This window comes from Myotis davidii, unplaced genomic scaffold (assembly GCF_000327345.1).
Source record: "Myotis davidii unplaced genomic scaffold, ASM32734v1 scaffold208, whole genome shotgun sequence".
NCBI lineage: Eukaryota > Metazoa > Chordata > Mammalia > Chiroptera > Vespertilionidae > Myotis > Myotis davidii.
In genome coordinates this window covers 1,573,424-1,591,078 of record NW_006299706.1, presented here as the reverse complement: position 1 = coordinate 1,591,078, position 17,655 = coordinate 1,573,424, and the positions used below count along the sequence as shown (strand labels likewise).

Here is a 17,655-nt window from a genome sequence, read left to right as displayed (position 1 = left end):
CAGAGAGGAAGGGAGAGAGATAGAGAGTTAGAAACATCGATGAGAGAGAAACATCGACCAGCCGCCTCCTGCACATCTCCCACTGGGGATGCGCCCGCAACCCAGGCACATGCCCCTGACCGGAATCGAACCCGGGACCCCTCAGTCCGCAGGCCGACGCTCCATCCACTGAGCCAAACCGGCTTTGGCTGGTTTCGGCAGTCTTTATCCTTTTAAAAGTATGCCAAAAGTGGAATCTGCTCCAGATGTGTTTTAACTAGTACAGGTTAAAGTTAGGCTATCCCCTCAATGTTCCAGATACCATATTTCTTTTGATGCAATCTGCTTTTTGACAGCCACATCATATTTTTTAATTTAATCAACTAACCCTCTTGCATTAAGTGAACTAACATCTTCAGGAAGTACACAAATGAACATGTGGTAGCTATGATGAAAGCAGCCATCAGAGAGACAGAAGTTATATGAAGTCTACCTGACATATAGAGTGTAATTGACGTTATTTCCATGTTTGATTTGGAATAAAAGGCCAAGGAGATCCAAATCAGGTTCTGGATTATGCTTACCAGCCACAAATACAGGTGTGGAGAAGTGGAATAATCAAAGACTATCGTTTATGTGGAAGAGCAGGATTAGAGTTCCTCTTGCTTGTTAATGCTCAATAGAATAACTCCAATACACTTCCAGATGCTGCTTTGCCTTCATGATGTATTAGGGAGTAGGGAAACTGCTTCAGAAACAAACATGAGAAAGGGTGTGGCCCTGAATCACATCATCCCCTTCACATTTTGTGCGGGCCTAGCTACACAGAGCTAGATAAGTGGCTAGGACATGGCAGTGCTGAAATGTGGAAAACCTGAGGCTCCTTGTAGAGATAGAACCTAGTGGCCTGTTGGATTTTGTTCATAAAATGATTTTGATTGGGTCACAAGTAAATAGTCAAGAAATTTCCTACTCCATGGCATTTTGTCAGCACTATGTAGGAGCTTTAAAAAAATCATTTTAAAATCATTTTCCTCCAACTCTACTGTTTTAAAACATGAAAAAAGTTGAAAGAATTTTAGTGAGTCCGTATTCCATCTAGATGTAACAGTTGTAAAATTTTGCCATATTTGCTTTGTAACTGTCTATATCTATTGTTTCTTCCTATACTATTTGAAAATAAGTTGTGGACAACTTGACACTTCACCCTAAATCCTTTCATAAGAACTTTTCCTGGCTGGCTTTTTGGAGGCATTCTAATGGTAGATTTATGTAATTGACTAAAAAAAAAAAATACTGATGTCAAAGGCTACTGTCACCTATAATACTGTAGTTTACAAGTAGTTTTCATATTCATTATTCCGTGTGAACCCAAGCTGTGATATAAAGTAGACAAGACAGATACAGATTCTTACCTGGCTTAAGGCAGACATGCTGATGATGGAAATAGTTTTCTCACCTTTTCTTCTGTCAAGCTGTGACAAATATTTGAGAGTATACCCTCAGAGATAATCAATACCCCTAGCTCAGGGCAGCTCCATGGTGGGTAAATGGCTCTTTGTAATGGTAAAGAGAAAGTAAAAATGAAAAACAGTCTATTCTAGGCAAGAGAACTTACTTATATTCTTTGTTGGTAGGTAATTCCAACATGGAATATTTCACCAATTAAGAAGGCCAATGAGATTAAGGTAAACTTGGAAGAGGTAATTCTTAATCTTTTCCAGAAAGACTTCATCAGTTTTGAAAACTAAGTACTTTTTATTTGTTAACATTTTGGGGACTTTTAAATTAAACTCTTAAAATTCTAGCTTTAATTTTTCTCTGTTCTATTAACTGCTAGGTTTGGCTTTCTTGCTAGGGGTCTCTTTAACCCCTGCTTCTTGTTACTTGCTTTTAGCTCATTGTATTCTTAGGATTTTTTCCCCTCCTGCTTTGTCTTTTCCCCCTTATTTTCCAAATACATATGGCTTATATTTCCTATTCATTTCTTCCTGTAATTGTATTTATGAAGCCTCCTCAGTTTGTGGATATCAACCTTGAAGAAGATGATTCCTCAGATGAAGAGTACCAGCCAGATGATGAAGAAGAAGATGAGACTGCTGAAGAGGTCAGTGGTGACCCTGTGAGTGTTGATAATATAGAAAAAAAATTGGCTCAATAGGCAGAGTGTATTTTCTTCCTTTGTAATGTCACCTGTTCTATAGAGAGTATTGAAACACCATTCTTTTTCTACTCACTTTGCATAAATCCAAGTCTGAGAGGTATTTTCACACTCTTAATTTTGTCACATCTTGTGTTATGAAATATAACATGTAACATACAGAGCTGTACATACAGTAAAAATATACAGCCTAAGTACAAAGCTAATTCTCATGAAACTTCTCCAAAGTCATTAAACATAGCATTGCCAAGATACCTCTTATTTGCCCTTCAAGATCATAATCATTTCTCTTCCCCTAAAGATAACCATTATCCTGACTTTTTGGTAATTACTTCCCTGTTGTTGTTGTTTTTTTTTAATAGATTTTATTGGGATAGAGAGTTAGAAACATCGATGAGAGAGAAATATCGATCAGCTGCCTTCTGCACACCCACTACTGGCTATATGCCTGCAACCAAGGTACATGTCCCTGACCGGAATCGAACCTGGGACCCTTTAGTCCAAAGGCCGACGCTCTATCCACTGAGCCAAACCAGTCAGGGCCCTTATTGTTTTGATTTAATATTTTTATTAATTTCAGAGAGGGAGAGAGAGAGAGAAACATCAATGCTGAGAGAGAAAATCATTGATTGGCTGCCTCCTGCACACCCCTCACTTGGGATTTAGGCCGCAACCCGGGCATATGCCTCTGACTGGAATTGAACCCGAGACCCTTCAGTCCACAGGCTGAGGCTCTATCCATTGAGCCAAACTGGCTAGGGCTTCTTGTTTTTCTTTATAGTTATGTTACCTAAATTTGAAGCTCTACACATTACAGTTCAATTACTGTTTTTAATATAAATGGACCCATAGTGCATGTATTCTTTTTTTTGGTAGAAAAGCAAGCAAGAATTTATTGATTGCTACAAAAACACACTTAGGACAGGAAACAAGGAAGGACATTGAAACAGCAACAGGAGACCCCAGGCTTGGCTGCTTTGGCTCACTAGGAAGTCAGAGAAAAGGGCTCTTGGAGACAGGTTCAGGTAGTTAGCCCTGGAAGAGGTGCTGCTGCCCATTTCTCCCCTGGTCACAAGTCTCCTGGGGTCCCTTGGTGTTTAGGAGATCCATACCTGTTGGGGAAGGAGAAGGGGGAAGGATTGGCATGGTTATATTCACTAAAGGGAGAGGGTCTGTATTCTTTTGTGTCTGGCTTTCTTTTTTAACATTAGTCCTTTGAGATTCATCTATCTTGTTTCTTTTAGCTATAGTAATATTCTGTTTCTTTTTCGGGAATATTCTATTTCTAAATGTGTTGTTTGACTTGTTTATAAAAGGATCTTTGATAAATGCCTTACAATTTTACAGAGTTTGCATTGCTGATGAGCATATTGATCTGATGATCTCTGTTTCCACCTTCAAAATATTAAGCTTTTATTTAAAAGTATTTTCTCTTACTCTGACTAATTAAATGATAATTTGTGATTCATTCTCTTGAGATACTTCAAACTCAGTGGAATAGGTAGAGGCATAAATGTAAAAGTGAACCGGATATGTTTTGTAGAGTTTGTTGGAAAGTGATGTTGAGAGCACTGCTTCATCTCCACGTGGGGCAAAGAAATCCAGACTGAGACAGTCTTCTGAGGTGAATGAAACAGATGAAGAGAATGGCATATTATCAGAGGTAAATCTGCATCATACAAAAGCGATGTTATAACTGTGATTTCTAAGCTATTACCCTTTGCCAAACATGCATCAAGATCAATAATCATGCCAGGATCTTCCTCGAATTTTTAACTGGTTATTGTAACTGTTTCAATTCCAAAGTCTCTTAAATCAATGAACATTTTAACAGCAAACTGAACCCAGTGATCGGGAAAGAGCTTTTGTGATGTCTGATTAAGGGACCAAATATGAGTGACTAACAGAGCTTCTTCTTTTCTACTCTTCTCTTTTTTATACCAGTTTTCTAATATTGTCCTAAAGCCATTTTTATAACATTTCCCACTTTTGGTAACCTAAGTAGCATCCTGTTGGTTTCATTGGATTGTCCTTGGAGTTAGGGATTAACAGGACTAAGGAAGGGAATAAATCCATAAAACCCCTTAACTAAGTGCCAGGCGGGTAGTTAATCACTTTAACTATGAACAATCACGCTTAAGATACATAATCTTTACTTAGGATAATCTCCTTCAGTTACTTCCTTGTAGCTTAATAGAACAATAGAGTAACCTTGGAATGGAGAAAAGAAATGCCCTGACCTTTGGAATAGAATGGATAGGATTAAAACCAACTGGTATAAGTACAGATGTAACACGACAATAAAGAATAGAACTTGGCTGGAGAACCTGACTAGAGAACCTGACTGGAGAACCTGGTGAGAGAACCTCGCTATGATGATCAACTGAACGCTGCCTCCGTGTCCTTCCTTCTTCGCCGACTCCATCCACACCTTTGGGAACCCCTGGACCTGCTGGGGCTGGACCCCAACAATTGGAAACGGCATGAAATCTAATTAAATTAATATACTTGACAGAGTCTTTGTTTTTATGTACCTCCATCACATCTATCCAGATGGGTCCAGAAAGATCATTAGTATATGAAAGATATGCCTCCCTCTCACCTTCCATCCCTTCCATTGACTTTTTAATGTGCTTGCATCTTTTAATCAGGCTGAGAAGATTGCCACACCTGCCATCAGGCACATCAGTGCTGAGGTAGTACCCATGGGGCCTCCACCACCCCCAAAGCCCAAACAGACCAGAGATAGTGCTTTCATGGAGAAGTTGCATGCTGTGGATGAGGAACTGGCATCTAGTCCGGTCTGCATGGATTCTTTCCAGGTAAATATAATTCTAATCGCTCAGAGCCCTGGCCGGTGTGGCTTACTGGTTAGAGTGTCACCCCATGCACCCATGGGTCAAGGGTTCTATTCCCGATTCAGGGCACATACCTGGGTTGTAAGTTTGATCCCCAGCCCTGGTCTGGGCATGTGCAGGAGGTACCCTATTGATGTGTCTTTCTCACATTGATGGATGTTTCTCCCTCTCTCTCTCTCCCTCCCTCCTCTCATTCCCTCCCTCCTTCCCTTCCACTCTCTCTAAAAATCAATGGAAAAAATATCCTCAAGTGAGGATTAACAACAGCAAATCTTTTTTTAAATAATAAATCACTGGGAAAGTCAAATGGAGTAATTTATTTGTTGCTCATGTTGGGAAGAGAGAAGGGACAATATTACATTTTGTTTTTTTTAAAATATATTTTTTATTGATTAAGATATTACATATGTGTACATTTTGATATGATAAGTGAAAGTTATGAAATTGTAGGTCTTTGATATTCTTTTTTATTTGTATTATTTTATTGTGAGAACGGCAGCTCCTAAGGAAGGAATAAGGTATATGAAAGAAAGCATTTTTTTTTAAATTTTATTTTTTATTACAAAGGGTATTACATATGTGTAAAGAAAGCATTTTTAAATGTGAAACATAGCCCTAGCCAGTTTGGCTCAGTGGATAGAGCATTGACCTGTGGACTGAAGGGTCCTGGGTTCAATTCCAGTAAAGGCACATACTTCAGTTACAGCTTGATCCTTGGCCCTGGTCTGGGCGCATGTGGGAGGCAACCAAATGATGTGTCTCTCTCACATCAATGTTTCTCTCTCTCTCTGTCTCTCCCTCTCTCTAATTTCTTTCAAAAAATCAGTGGAAAAATATTCTCAGGTGAGGATTAACAACAACAAAGCCTCTTGAGGTGACATTTGAGCTGAAATCTGAATGAGAAAGCCAGGCATGTATAAAAGATCTGGAGGAAAAATGGTTCATTCAGAGGAAATAGCACATTTAAAGCCCCTGATTCATAAGGATCATGGGAAGTAGTAGTAGGAGTGGGGTCAAAGAACTAGGCTAGAGTGTGGGATCATAAAGGTTTTGGAAAACTATGATAAAGAATTTAGAGTTTGCCCAGTCTGGGTAGCTCAGTTGTTTTGAGAGTCATCCTGATAACACCAAGATTACAGGTTCAATCCCCGGTCAGGGCACATACAAGATTCAACCAATGAATGCATAAATAAATGGTACAACAAATCTCAATCTCAATCAATCAATCCCTCCCTCCCTCCCTCCCCTTCCTTTCCCTTCCTTCCTTCCCTCCCTCTCCGCCTCTTTCCTTTCTCTCTAAAATGAGTAAATTTAAAAAAATGTTCTTTTAAATAGCAACCCAATTCAAAAATGGGAAATATAGGGAGGAGTTAGAGGAGGATGAACAACGAAAGGGAAGGGATTAAAATGTACAAATTGTTAGTATAAAATCAGTCAAGGGGAATATAGTCAACAGTATGGTGTCAGATGGGTATTAGACTTAATGAGTTAATCACTTTGTAAGTTATATAAATGCCTAATCACTATGTTATATACCTAAAACTAATACTGTATGTCAACTATAATTGAAAAATTAAAAAAAAAATTTAATGGGCAAAGCATATGAATAGACATTTCTCCAAAGAAAATATGCAATGGTCAATAAGCAGTGAAAAGATGCTCCACATTTTCAGTCATTAAGAAAATGCAAATCAAAACTACGAATAGATGTCACTTCATTACCACTAGGATGGCTATAATAAAAAAGATGTTCAGTAACAAGTGTTGACAAGGATGTGGAAGATTGTGGAACCCTCATATGTTGCTGCTGGGAACATAAACTGGTGCAGCCACTTTGGAAAATGGTTTGGTGGTTTCTCAGTAATTACCATATGACCCAGCAGTTCCTTTCCCAGAGAACTGAAAACATGTCCATGTAAGAATGTATACACAAATGTTCACAGCAGCATTATTCATAATAGCTCCAAAGTAGAAACAAATGAAATTTTCCTCAAGTGATAAATGAATAAACCAGAAATTGTATATCCATATAATGGAATATTATTGTGCACTAAAAAGGAACATAGTTGTGATACATTCTGCAAAATGAATGAACTTACATTAAATAAAAGAAGTCAGAGACAGAAGGCTACGTATTATATGATTCCATTTATATGAAATATCTAGCATAAGCAAGTCTTTAGAGACAAAGTAGATAAGTGGTTAACAGACCGGATGCAGGTGAGAATGGGGTGGAGAGTGACTGCTAATGGGAATTGGATTTTGGGGGAGGAGGATGATGAAAATGTTCAGGAATTAGATACTAGTAGTGTTGATGATTACACAATTCTGTGAATATAGTAAAATCCACTCAATTTTATACCTATAATGGTGAATTTTTTTTTAATGAAAGGATCATTTCTCTTTTTTTGAAAAAATACATTTTTATTGATTTCAGAGAGAGAAACAACAATCATTGATTGGCTGCCTCCTGCACACCCCCTACTAGAGAATGAGCCTGCAACCCAGGTGTGTGTCCTCACTGGGAATCAAACTGTGACCTGGTTTATAGGTCAGTGCTCAACCACTGAGCCACTCTGGCCTGTCTTTAATGGTGAATTTTATGACATATAAATTATAGCTTAGTAAGCTGTTTTAAATATCCTTGAAATTTGGTTTTAAGACTTACATCATTGTCCTTAAAGTTTCTCAAAGAATAATGAACCCAAATTGTTTAGAGAAGAGACTTTGTCGTTTTAGCTAAGAAGAGACGCACACAGGAGATGATGAGGTTTGAAGAATTTGGAAGCATTAGGCATTCACTGACATGTTTTATTTCCTTCTCTTTGGCTAGCCAATGGATGACAGTCTCATTGCGTTCCGAACCCGCTCTAAGAGGCCTCTGAAAGATGTTCCCCTGGGACAACTCGAGGCAGAGCTTCAAGCTCCAGACATCACCCCAGACATGTATGACCCCAATACAGCAGATGATGAGGAGTGGAAGCTGTGGCTTGGGGGACTCATGAATGATGATGTGGGGAATGAAGGTAAGTAGTTTCACTTGCATTTACTATCTACTCTGCTTTCTCTGTGGTGAAATTTTCATTAGTTAGAAGCTTAAAGACGGTATTTTTGGTTAATTGAATTTGGTATTTATCAAGCAATTTATTTTAAACTAGAGGCCTGTTGCACAAAATTCGTGAACTCAGGGTTGGGGGGTTGTCCCTCTGCCCAGCCTGTGCCGTGAGCCCAGCTTCTGGCTGAGCAGCGCTCCCCCTGTGGGAATGCACTGACCACCAGGGGGCAGCTCCTACATTGAGCATCTGACCCTAGTGGTCAGTGTGTGTCATAGTGACTGGTCATTCTGCTGTTTAGTCGGTTTGCATATTAGCCTTTTATTATATAGGACTAGAGGCCTGGGGCATGAGATTTGTGCATGGGTAGGGTCCCTAGGCCTGGCCAGCAATCAGAGCTGATCTGTGGGGTCACTGGTGAGCCCCTGCTCGCTCCCGCCTTGGTGGGCCTGGCACTATCTGCTCACCGACCCCACCCCCACCACCCCACCACCACTGCCGGTTGGGGCCTGCGGGCTGGGGACAGCTCCTGCATTGAGTGTCTGCCCTCTGGTGGTCAGTGCACATCATAGTGACTGGTCATTCCTCCATTCGGTCAATTTGCATATTACAGTTTTATATAGATAGGTTAGTATGTAAATTCCCCTCTCCCTCCTTTTTTGGTTTAGAATCTTTGGGAATCTTGAATGCTAAGAATCCTCCCCTGAAATATAAATGCACACATAATTTTATATACCCTCCCATTTGAGTGCATTGATTCACTTGACTGTTGTGTTAAGGTTCTTTGTGATGCAAGTGAAAGAATCCAAACTCCCACTTGCAAGAAGGTCAGATGAAACCAGACTTTGCTAAAGGGCAGAAAAACCTGCAGTAGAGTTGAGACCCTGTTAAGGCCTCCTTCTTTCTCTATAGCCTTCATCTCTACTTCTTTTTGTCAGTCAACTCCATTATTAAACCTGTTTTATCCTGTAAGGCTTGTACCATAGTCATAAGCACACTTTACTTCTTGCATTGTCCTCAGATCAGAAGGACTCTCTCCTACAGGGTCCAGTTGGAAAATCCAGGGGAACAACTCAGATTGCCTTCGTTTGATCACTGATGCTCAGTTTCTTGGTGTTGCATGGGATTGATTGGAAGGCTGTTTCATCATGGAGTTCTCTGATTGGCAGAACCTCATAGAACAGTGTGGTTGGAGTATGTAGTTGGTCAAAAGAAGTGATGGTGTTTCCAGAAGTGAGGAAGGAGTATTAATGAGACAAAAAATAACGTTGACTAGTCATACGTCATGTAAGAATCCTTACCATAACCTTGACTTTAGAATATAAGTAAAAGTTCTTAGTTTAATACTGTGAAATTACGTTATTAAAATTGGTGAGTTTTAAAAAGTGTACTGTAGTGCAAATCAGGCATAATTTAATTGTTTTGTACAATACATTTCTGTAGATTTAGAAGACATGAGGTTGATTTCATTTGTAGTGATTCCAGATGTTGTCATATTCTCTTTTTTTAATCTTCACCCAAGGATATGTTTTTCATTGATTTTTCAATATGTTTGTCAAATAGGTATTCAGAGAACATTGGCTGACCCATTTGTGTGTTGTAGGCAGAAGTTGCCTGTTGCAGCCGTAACTGGTTTGGCTCAGTGGATAGAGCGTTGGCCTGCGGACTGAAAGGTCCCAGGTTCGATTCTGGTCAGGGGCATGTACCTTGGTTGCGGGCACATCCCCAGTAGGGGGTGTGCAGGAGGCAGCTGATCGATGTTTCTCTCTCATCGATGTTTCTAACTCTCTATCCCTCTCTCTTCCTCTCTGTAAAAAATCAATAAAATATATTAAAAAAAAGAAAAAAAAAGAAGTTGCCTATTGCTGTTCTTGCACCCAAACCAGATGGGTGTGCAAACATTAATATAATATCCATATGTTATAGGTTCTTTCAGTGCTTTCATTATTCAGCAATGTTGGAAAAGGATGTGCTGTGAAGAGACTTATGAAGAAAGGACTGTAGAGATTAGGAAGACAGAATTCCATTCCAAGGATTAAAGAAATGTTATTGGGGAGATAAACCCACAAATGCATGAAAAAGATTTGACATTCAAATAGCTATATATAAACAATGCAACTTAATATTTTATAAACTAGTATTAATATTGAGTAAAGAATATAGGTTAGATGAAGTTTAATCAGTACAGACTTTTCAATGATTATGGACCAAAAATATGTATATATTTTTATTTTTAAAGGAAGATTTTAATATGAAAAAGTAAATTGTGAAAGGGTACAAAGTAGAGTTCTATTCTTCAATCTTTGTTAATACTTTCTAGATATTTTCTGTGTATTTAATCAAGCACATATTTATCTCACATATTTTTTTTCCACAAAAGGAATCATACGGCACATATTGTTCTGCCTCTGAAGCTTTGTTTCTTTCACTTAATCAAGTTCGATCTCTTTCCATTGTAATACATAGACATCTTCCACTCTTGCTTAATGGCGATGCAGTGGTAAGGAATTTAGTTTTCTCATTTGGTGGATTTAAAAAAAAATTCAGTTCCTGCCTTAGCTGGTTTGGCTCAGTGCATAGAGCAGCGGTTCTCAACCTGTGGGTCGTGAACAATGAAAATACATCCTGCATATCAGATATTTACATTACGATTCATAACAGTAGCAAAATTACAGTTATGAAGTAGCAACGAAAATAATGTTATGGTTGGGGGTCACGACAACATGAGGAACTGTATTAAAGGGTTGCGGCATGAGGAAGGTTGAGAACCACTGGCATAGAGTGTCAGCCTGTGGACTGAAGGGTCTCAGGTTTGATTCCGGTGAGGGCACATGCCTGCGCTGGGGGCTTGTTCCCCAGTAGGGGATGTCCAGCAGGCAGCCAATCAATGATTCTGTCTCATCCATGATGTTTCTGTCTCTCTCCCTCTCCTTTCCTCTCTGAAATCAATAAAGATATATTGAAAAAAAAATTCAGTTCCTCCGTTGCACTAGCCACATTTCAAGTTCTCAATTTCTACACATGGCTGGTGGCTACTATTATTGTACAATGCATATGTAAAATGTTTTCATCATTGTAGAAAGTTCTCTTGGACATCACTGATCTAAAGTTGTCCCAGGACCCGGCTAGTGTGTGTCAGTGATTAAGCGAAAACCTATGAACCAGAAGGTCACGGTTTGATTCCCAGTGAGGGCACATGCCTGTCAGGCTTGATCCCCAGTAGGGGGCATGCAGGAGGCAGCCAATCAGTGATTCTCTGTCATCATTGAGGTTTCTATCTCTCTTTTTCCCTTCCTCTTTGAAATCAATAAAAATATTTTAAAATAAATAATTAAAAAATAATTAAGTCTCAGAAAAATATTACCATAATATAACAATAATTCAGTGAATTCTTTCTAACCTCCTGGTTCATAGGTCAGTGCTCAAGCACTGAGCCACACTGGCTGGGCAAACAATTTTTACTGAGAAATGGGGAAGATATCATAGAGAAAATTATTAGGGAGAAACACAACCACATTTCTATGTCCTAACATAACAAATGCTTATTATATTTGTGTGTTTTAGTTATTTTTGAGTCCTAATATAGGGATATAATTTTTGAAACTTAATGATTATTATATGTTCTTAATTGTGTTTTTTGTCATGTATGTATTGAACTTTTATAGAATGTTGCATCTTTGCATTTTGTATTATAGTCATTTCCTAATTTGGGGGAATTAGATTTATTCCTTTTTTCACTATCAATGCCTTCATGGGTTTAACAAAAGTATTATTTTCATAAGATATGCACTAATCAAAGTGAGATTCCTGAGATAAATTATATATTCAGTTTTCTGGCTTTTGTTGCATTTTGACAGATTTAAGTCTTGTTTGGGGGACGGAAGAAATTTGGCTTATTGGAGAGAATAGGTGAGATGAGTCAGCTATAGGAAGTGATCTGTGCAAAGGCATAGAGGGAAAAAAACTATTTAAAAACTTAAGGATGAATGTACTTTATTGGAACAGATTATCATAGTGCTGAATATCTTACATTGTCACTAAAGATAAGAGTTGCGAGTTGAGAATGAGTGTCTGAAACTTTGTGTTTTCTAGATGAGGCGGATGATGATGATGATCCAGAATATAATTTCCTGGAAGACCGTGACGAACCAGACACAGAGGATTTCCGCACCGACCGGGCAGTGAGAATCACCAGTGAGTCTGTGTTTACTATGGGTCCTGCTCTTGACTGTCCTATCTACATTTGTTCACTTTGTATATTTTTGAGGGTAAAGTTTGCACTCCATTTAATCTAAGACATTTAAGCTTCCTCTATCCTATTTCTATAAATCTTTAAATGTAGGTATATATTCAGAAAGCCTATCAGTTGTTCATTTACACATCCCACAGTTATGTATTGAGTCCAGTATTTGGCAGGGATTATACTTAGGACACCATAATGAATAAAACATGGCTGTGTCTTATAGGGTGACAGTTTAGTAGGGGATACAAACAGAAAACATTATAATAGCCCTAGTCGGTTTGGCTCAGTGAATAGTGCATCAGCCTGTAGACTGAAGGGTCCCAGGTTCAATTCCGGTCAGGGGCAAGTACCTGGGTTGCCCAGTAGGGGGTGTGCAGGAGGCAGCCAATCAGTGGTTCTCTCTCATCATTGATGTTTCTCTCTCTGTCTCCCTCTCCCTTCCTCTCTGAAATCAATAAAAATATATTTAAAAAAAAGAAAACATTATAATACAAAGTGATAGGTGCTATAATAAGTTGTGTATAAAGTATGCTAGTGGCCGAAACTGGTTTGGCTCAGTGGATAGAGCGTCGGCCTGTGGAATGAAAGGTCCCAGGTTCGATTCCGGTCAAGGGCATGTACCTGGGTTGTGGGCACATCCCCAGTAGGAGGTGTGCAGGAGGCAGCTGATCGAAGTTTCTCTCTTATCGATGTTTCTAACTATCTCTCTCCCTTCCTCTCTGTAAAAAATCAATAAAATATATTAAAAAAAAAAGTATGCTAGTGGCCTAAAAGAGGGTATAATCTAGTGTATGGTATGAAATTAGGGTGGGAGGGCTTAGGGAAGGATTCACAAGATGAGGTGTTTTTTTTTTTTATCCTAGTTTTGAAGGAGGAATAGGAAATTTATGGCAAATGGGGGCAGAGAAGGATATTATAAATATAAGAGCATCTATAAACAGCAGAATTGTGAAACAATAATAAGTGTGTTGGGAACATAGTAAGTGGTTGGTATAGTTGTGTGAGTGAGTGGTGGTAGAAAAGGATAATCAGTGTTCAGAACTTGAATTTGAGAACCTTGAATTTGAGTTTTGATTTATCAAAAAGGAGAGCGAGCTCAAAGAGTTTTAAGTAGGAAATCAATAGGAACTTATTTGGATTTTAGAAATACCATTTTGATTAAATGCCGGTTTAATATAAAGAGAGCAAGATTAGAGGCATGCAAAGCACATCACTTGACTTGAGTCATTTGTTTGAAAAATTACTTCATTGCCAATGATGAAAAACATATTTCAGAAATTATTGATTTTTTAAAATATGTTTTACTGATTTTTTTACAGAGAGGAAGGAGAGGGATAGAGAGTCAGAAACATCAAAGAGAGAGAAACATCAATCAGCTGCCTCCTGCACACCCTCCTCTGGGGATGTTGCCCGCAACCAAGGTACATGCCCTTGACCGGAACCGAACCTGGGCCCCTTCAGTCCGCAGGCCAATGCTCCATCCACTGAGCCAAACCGGTCAGGGCAGAAATTATTGATTTTTATTGCATGCATTAAACACCCACTATTGGTCCTGAGACCTCATCAGGACAATTTTTATTATTACTGTTGTTTTATATAAATATTTTAAGAATATTTTATTTATTTCAGAGAGGAAGGAAGAGGGAGAGATAGATACATCAATGATGAGAGAGAATCATTGATTGGCTGCCTCCTGCATGTTCCCTACTGGGAATTTAGCCAGTAACCATGGCATATGTCCTGACCGGGAATTGAACTGTGACCTCCTTGTTCATAGGTCGAAACTCAACCACTGAGCTACTCTGGCTTCACAAGAATAAGACTATTTAGTTCGCTCATGTATTCCAAGTATCTAGAACAGGCTTGAGGCATAGTTGGTATTCAGTAAATGTTTTTGAATAATGAATATTAGATATATATGAGGATTTTGTCAAATGCCTTGCTGAAAATAACATACATTGTTTTCTTGGAATTCCCTCTTATGAAATTAACTTGTGCTCACAACATACTGTTTGGGTTTTCTTGCAGAAAAGGAAGTGAATGGACTGATGGAAGAACTGTTTGAAACTGTGAGTAATGATCCTTGAGTATGAATTCAGGCTGGTAAAAGTGGATTCTTCAGCGAGCTCTGTCTTTTTGGTCCGAGGGCCCCTGCCTCCAGAATGGCATTCATACAAAGCCAGTTCCCCCTTTAGCCCACCCAAGAGAGAATATAATGGCAGGAGAATATTGGTAACTAACGAACTTTGGTTATCCATATATAGATAATTCTTAGTAAACTTTACTTGCAAACTTTGGAAGGCCTTCCCAACCATCATTTGGTGCAGCTTTAAGATTGCATACTAGTTTTAGATTATTCTAAATCACATAGTTACCTTGCTCGTAAATTTGTCTCGTGAAAGATAGTTATGATCACTGTGAGTTATCCATGCTCTGTTCTTAGCTGTACAGACTGACCAGTTGAGAGATTTTTTTCCCCTAGGGTAATAGTGGAGTCATCCCACGTGCAGGGCTGTGGAAGTCCTCAAGTGAGAAAAATACTCTGGTGCAAGCTCTTTCTGAGTGCCAGCATTATCCTGTAAGCTGTAGTGGTTAATTTCCCTTCTCACTGCTGCAGTGACTTCACAGGCTCGTTCCCAAGGAAAACGCTCCTTTTCCTTTTCCTCAGTTCCAAGATGAGATGGGATTCCCCAGCATGGAAGATGATGGCCCAGAGGAGGAGGAACGTGTGGCTGAGCCTCGACCTAACTTTAATACCCCTCAAGCCCTACGGTAGGCCTGTCAAAGACTTTGAAACAGAATAGAGAAAAAATGTCTTCTGGAAAGGTTTTCAGCAATTTCAGTTAATTCCCCAGCCCTCAGGGGGCGTTAGCTGTCAGGTGAATAAGTCTCCTTATGATGGGGCAGTGCAGCTATAGACCAAGCTGTATCTGTTTGGGAAGGGAGAAAAAACAGTAGCTGGCGTCCATGGCAACTTCTCCAGGTGAGTGGTGCTGGAGAGGTATGTAGGACTATGTGGCCAGCCACAAAAACTACCCCAAATTTTCATAGCCATCATGTCTCTTTTGTTCACTTCATTTGCCATTAACATCTAGTAAATGTTAATGAATGTTTGTTAATTACCTAGGCATCAATTGAGCAAACCATGAAGCACCTGTAATAATGCCCTAGGGTCTGAAATGTATGTACTGCCCTCTTCACATAAAGTTAGCACTTCTGTTGCTCCACCCAGAAAGTAGAGGCTTTCTTTTTTTCCCCTATTTTGGCGATGGGTTTGCATAATCTATCTACACTATTGTTACTCATTCTGAGTAGAAACAGAAGTCAGGATGGGGCTTATTCCATGGGTGGAATAAAGCAAAACTTAGAGATCCATGCTTCTAATTAGTCCTGTGTTTGAACAGAACAGCATTACCTAACTAGAGAGCCTGGGATCCATTTGAAAGGTAGTATTTAAGGGAACTTAAAATTTAGTGAAGACAACAAAGTATACTAACCAATGTGTAAAAGCTGGAAGTACTAGTCGTACTCCATTACAATAAATACCGTAATGAAACTATAACAAGGATCTCAGGATTTCCCCTTTGAGCTTTATGGAGGTGTTACTGACAGTGTGCGAGTTGGGTGGAGCGGGGTCTCCGTGTCCCCTGCTGGTGCTAATGGTGTTCATCAGGTAAATGTAGATTCAGATTTGGCACCTGCCTGCATCTGCCAGCTGTGTGCAGGGAGGGCTCAACACAGGGATAATGGTGCGCTTGCCATGAAGCCATACAATTCAGTTTGTTCTTGATATATCTCTGGCGCCTTTGGAGCTGCTGTCTCTAGGCTTCAGCTTAAAGTGAGTATTTGTAAGCGAGTGAGTCTGTAGGCAGGCCATTTTTGAGGACACCTGGTTTTCTAGCAGCCCTTTGTCTCACCTGGATGGGGTTTTAGGGAGTTATCAGGGTGTGGTGAGCCATATTCACTAGGTCAGTTAAACTGCCATGTATTTTAGTATATTCCTTGTTGCTTCATGCCTGAAGGTCTTTGAATTTTTAAGAAACAAAAGCAGTGCCAGAACAAGAGCGGAATGGGGGAAGCTAGATCGGGGATTGGAGTAATGGGTAAATCAGAGAATTTATGTTGTACTTTGAGGAGATTTTATATAATTGTTAAGAACAAGTTCCAGATTAATGTGCATATCAGTATGATATTGGAATGATAAGTTTCCATTTGCTCTTTGACTGCTTTGTTATCCTGATGGTTCTCTGCTCCTTCCCTTTTATTTGTATACTAGAGGCCCAGTGCACAGATTTGTGTACCAGTGGGGTCCCTCGGCCTGACCTGCAGGGATTGGGCCGAAACTGGCCCAGGGCACGGATTCGTCCAGGGTGTGTCAGGCCCTTTTCGCCCAGCCCCGATTGGTCGGATCCCAGCAGCAAACTAACCTACTGGTTGGAGCGTCTGTCCCCTGGTGGCCAGTGCACGTCATAGTGACTAGTTGAATGGTCAGACACTTAGCATATTAGGCTTTTATTATATAGGATTACTCAGAGGACTGATTGTAAAAAAACGGGGATGTGGTACAATTCAGAACCATCTTATTTGAATCTATGTTAACAACTTTGGGAAAAGATTTGGATAGACTAGGAGTTTTGCTTATTGGCTAAAGTGGGATTTAGGAATTATTAGTAGGTAGAATTTATGCAGATTCTCTGAGACCACTATTAGCAGGAACTGGATGTGTTGTGGACCTAGGGAATTGTTCACATTCAGTTGTCTCCCTGTTGGGGTAGGTTTGAGGAACCACTGGCCAACTTGCTAAATGAGCAGCATCGTACAATGAAGGAGCTCCTTGAGCAGCTTAAGTTGAGGAAAGCTTCAGCCAAACAGCAGCAGGAAGTAGAAAGGGTTAAGCCCCAGACCGAGAAAGCGCCTCAGACTCTGATTCTAGACCCAGCCCAGAGGAAGAGACTCCAGCAGCAGATGCAGCAGGTAAGACTCTTCTTGGTGACGTTACTGTTGGATCATCCCTTGGCTTGGCCTGGAGCCAGAATTAGCAGCTCGGTAAAAGTCAGAAATAGGTGTCTTGACACCCTTTGGAACCATAGGACCACAGGATCTTCACATCAACTAGGCCCTGAGAACTTATGTTCATGAGTCATCATGGCTCAGGCAAGAATGCATGTAAGTGTGTTGATAATATTCAGAATTACAGATTTCAAAGAATCCTGAGTAATCCATTCTGAATTTAACAGCCTTGGGGCCAGAATAGTTTTTTCTTCTTTCTAATCTCAGTTTCTCTGGTTTGAGGTTAAACTTCTCTGATTCTATGATTTTGTTCAAGGGGAACATATCTGTAGAATTTATACTAATGTGGTA

The 17,655-nt window shown here is 39.7% G+C and overlaps 2 protein-coding genes across 11 annotated transcripts in view; both read left to right on the top strand.

Moving 5' to 3' along the window:
- LOC102763170 (GON-4-like protein) overlaps window positions 1-621 on the top strand; it is a 13,278-nt gene extending 12,657 nt beyond the window's left edge. For 3 of the 5 annotated variants that reach the window (XM_015571704.1, XM_006775772.2, XM_015571703.1), the window contains one exon: window positions 399-612. In XM_015571704.1, coding sequence (XP_015427190.1) covers window positions 399-413 — 15 coding nt within the window. In that variant the 3' untranslated portion in view covers window positions 414-612. Of the gene's footprint in view, window positions 1-398 lie in introns of all 5 variants that reach the window. The other 2 variants (XM_015571702.1, XM_015571706.1) reach the window with 2 other exon arrangements.
- Window positions 622-1,607: 986 nt separating this feature from the next.
- The window catches only part of GON4L (gon-4-like (C. elegans)), a 36,121-nt gene continuing 20,073 nt past the window's right edge, over window positions 1,608-17,655 (top strand). Inside the window, exons 1-10 of one of the 6 annotated variants that reach the window (XM_006775696.2) lie at window positions 1,608-1,682; window positions 1,991-2,101; window positions 3,684-3,803; window positions 4,792-4,962; window positions 7,832-8,024; window positions 12,144-12,245; window positions 14,323-14,363; window positions 14,777-14,872; window positions 14,963-15,066; window positions 17,070-17,268. In XM_006775696.2, the coding sequence (XP_006775759.2) occupies window positions 4,846-4,962; window positions 7,832-8,024; window positions 12,144-12,245; window positions 14,323-14,363; window positions 14,777-14,872; window positions 14,963-15,066; window positions 17,070-17,268 (852 nt within the window). In that variant the 5' untranslated portion in view covers window positions 1,608-1,682; window positions 1,991-2,101; window positions 3,684-3,803; window positions 4,792-4,845. The remainder of the gene's footprint in view (window positions 1,683-1,990; window positions 2,102-3,683; window positions 3,804-4,791; window positions 4,963-7,831; window positions 8,025-12,143; window positions 12,246-14,322; window positions 14,364-14,776; window positions 14,873-14,962; window positions 15,067-17,069; window positions 17,269-17,655) is intronic. The other 5 variants (XM_006775698.2, XM_015571696.1, XM_015571697.1 and 2 more) reach the window with 5 other exon arrangements.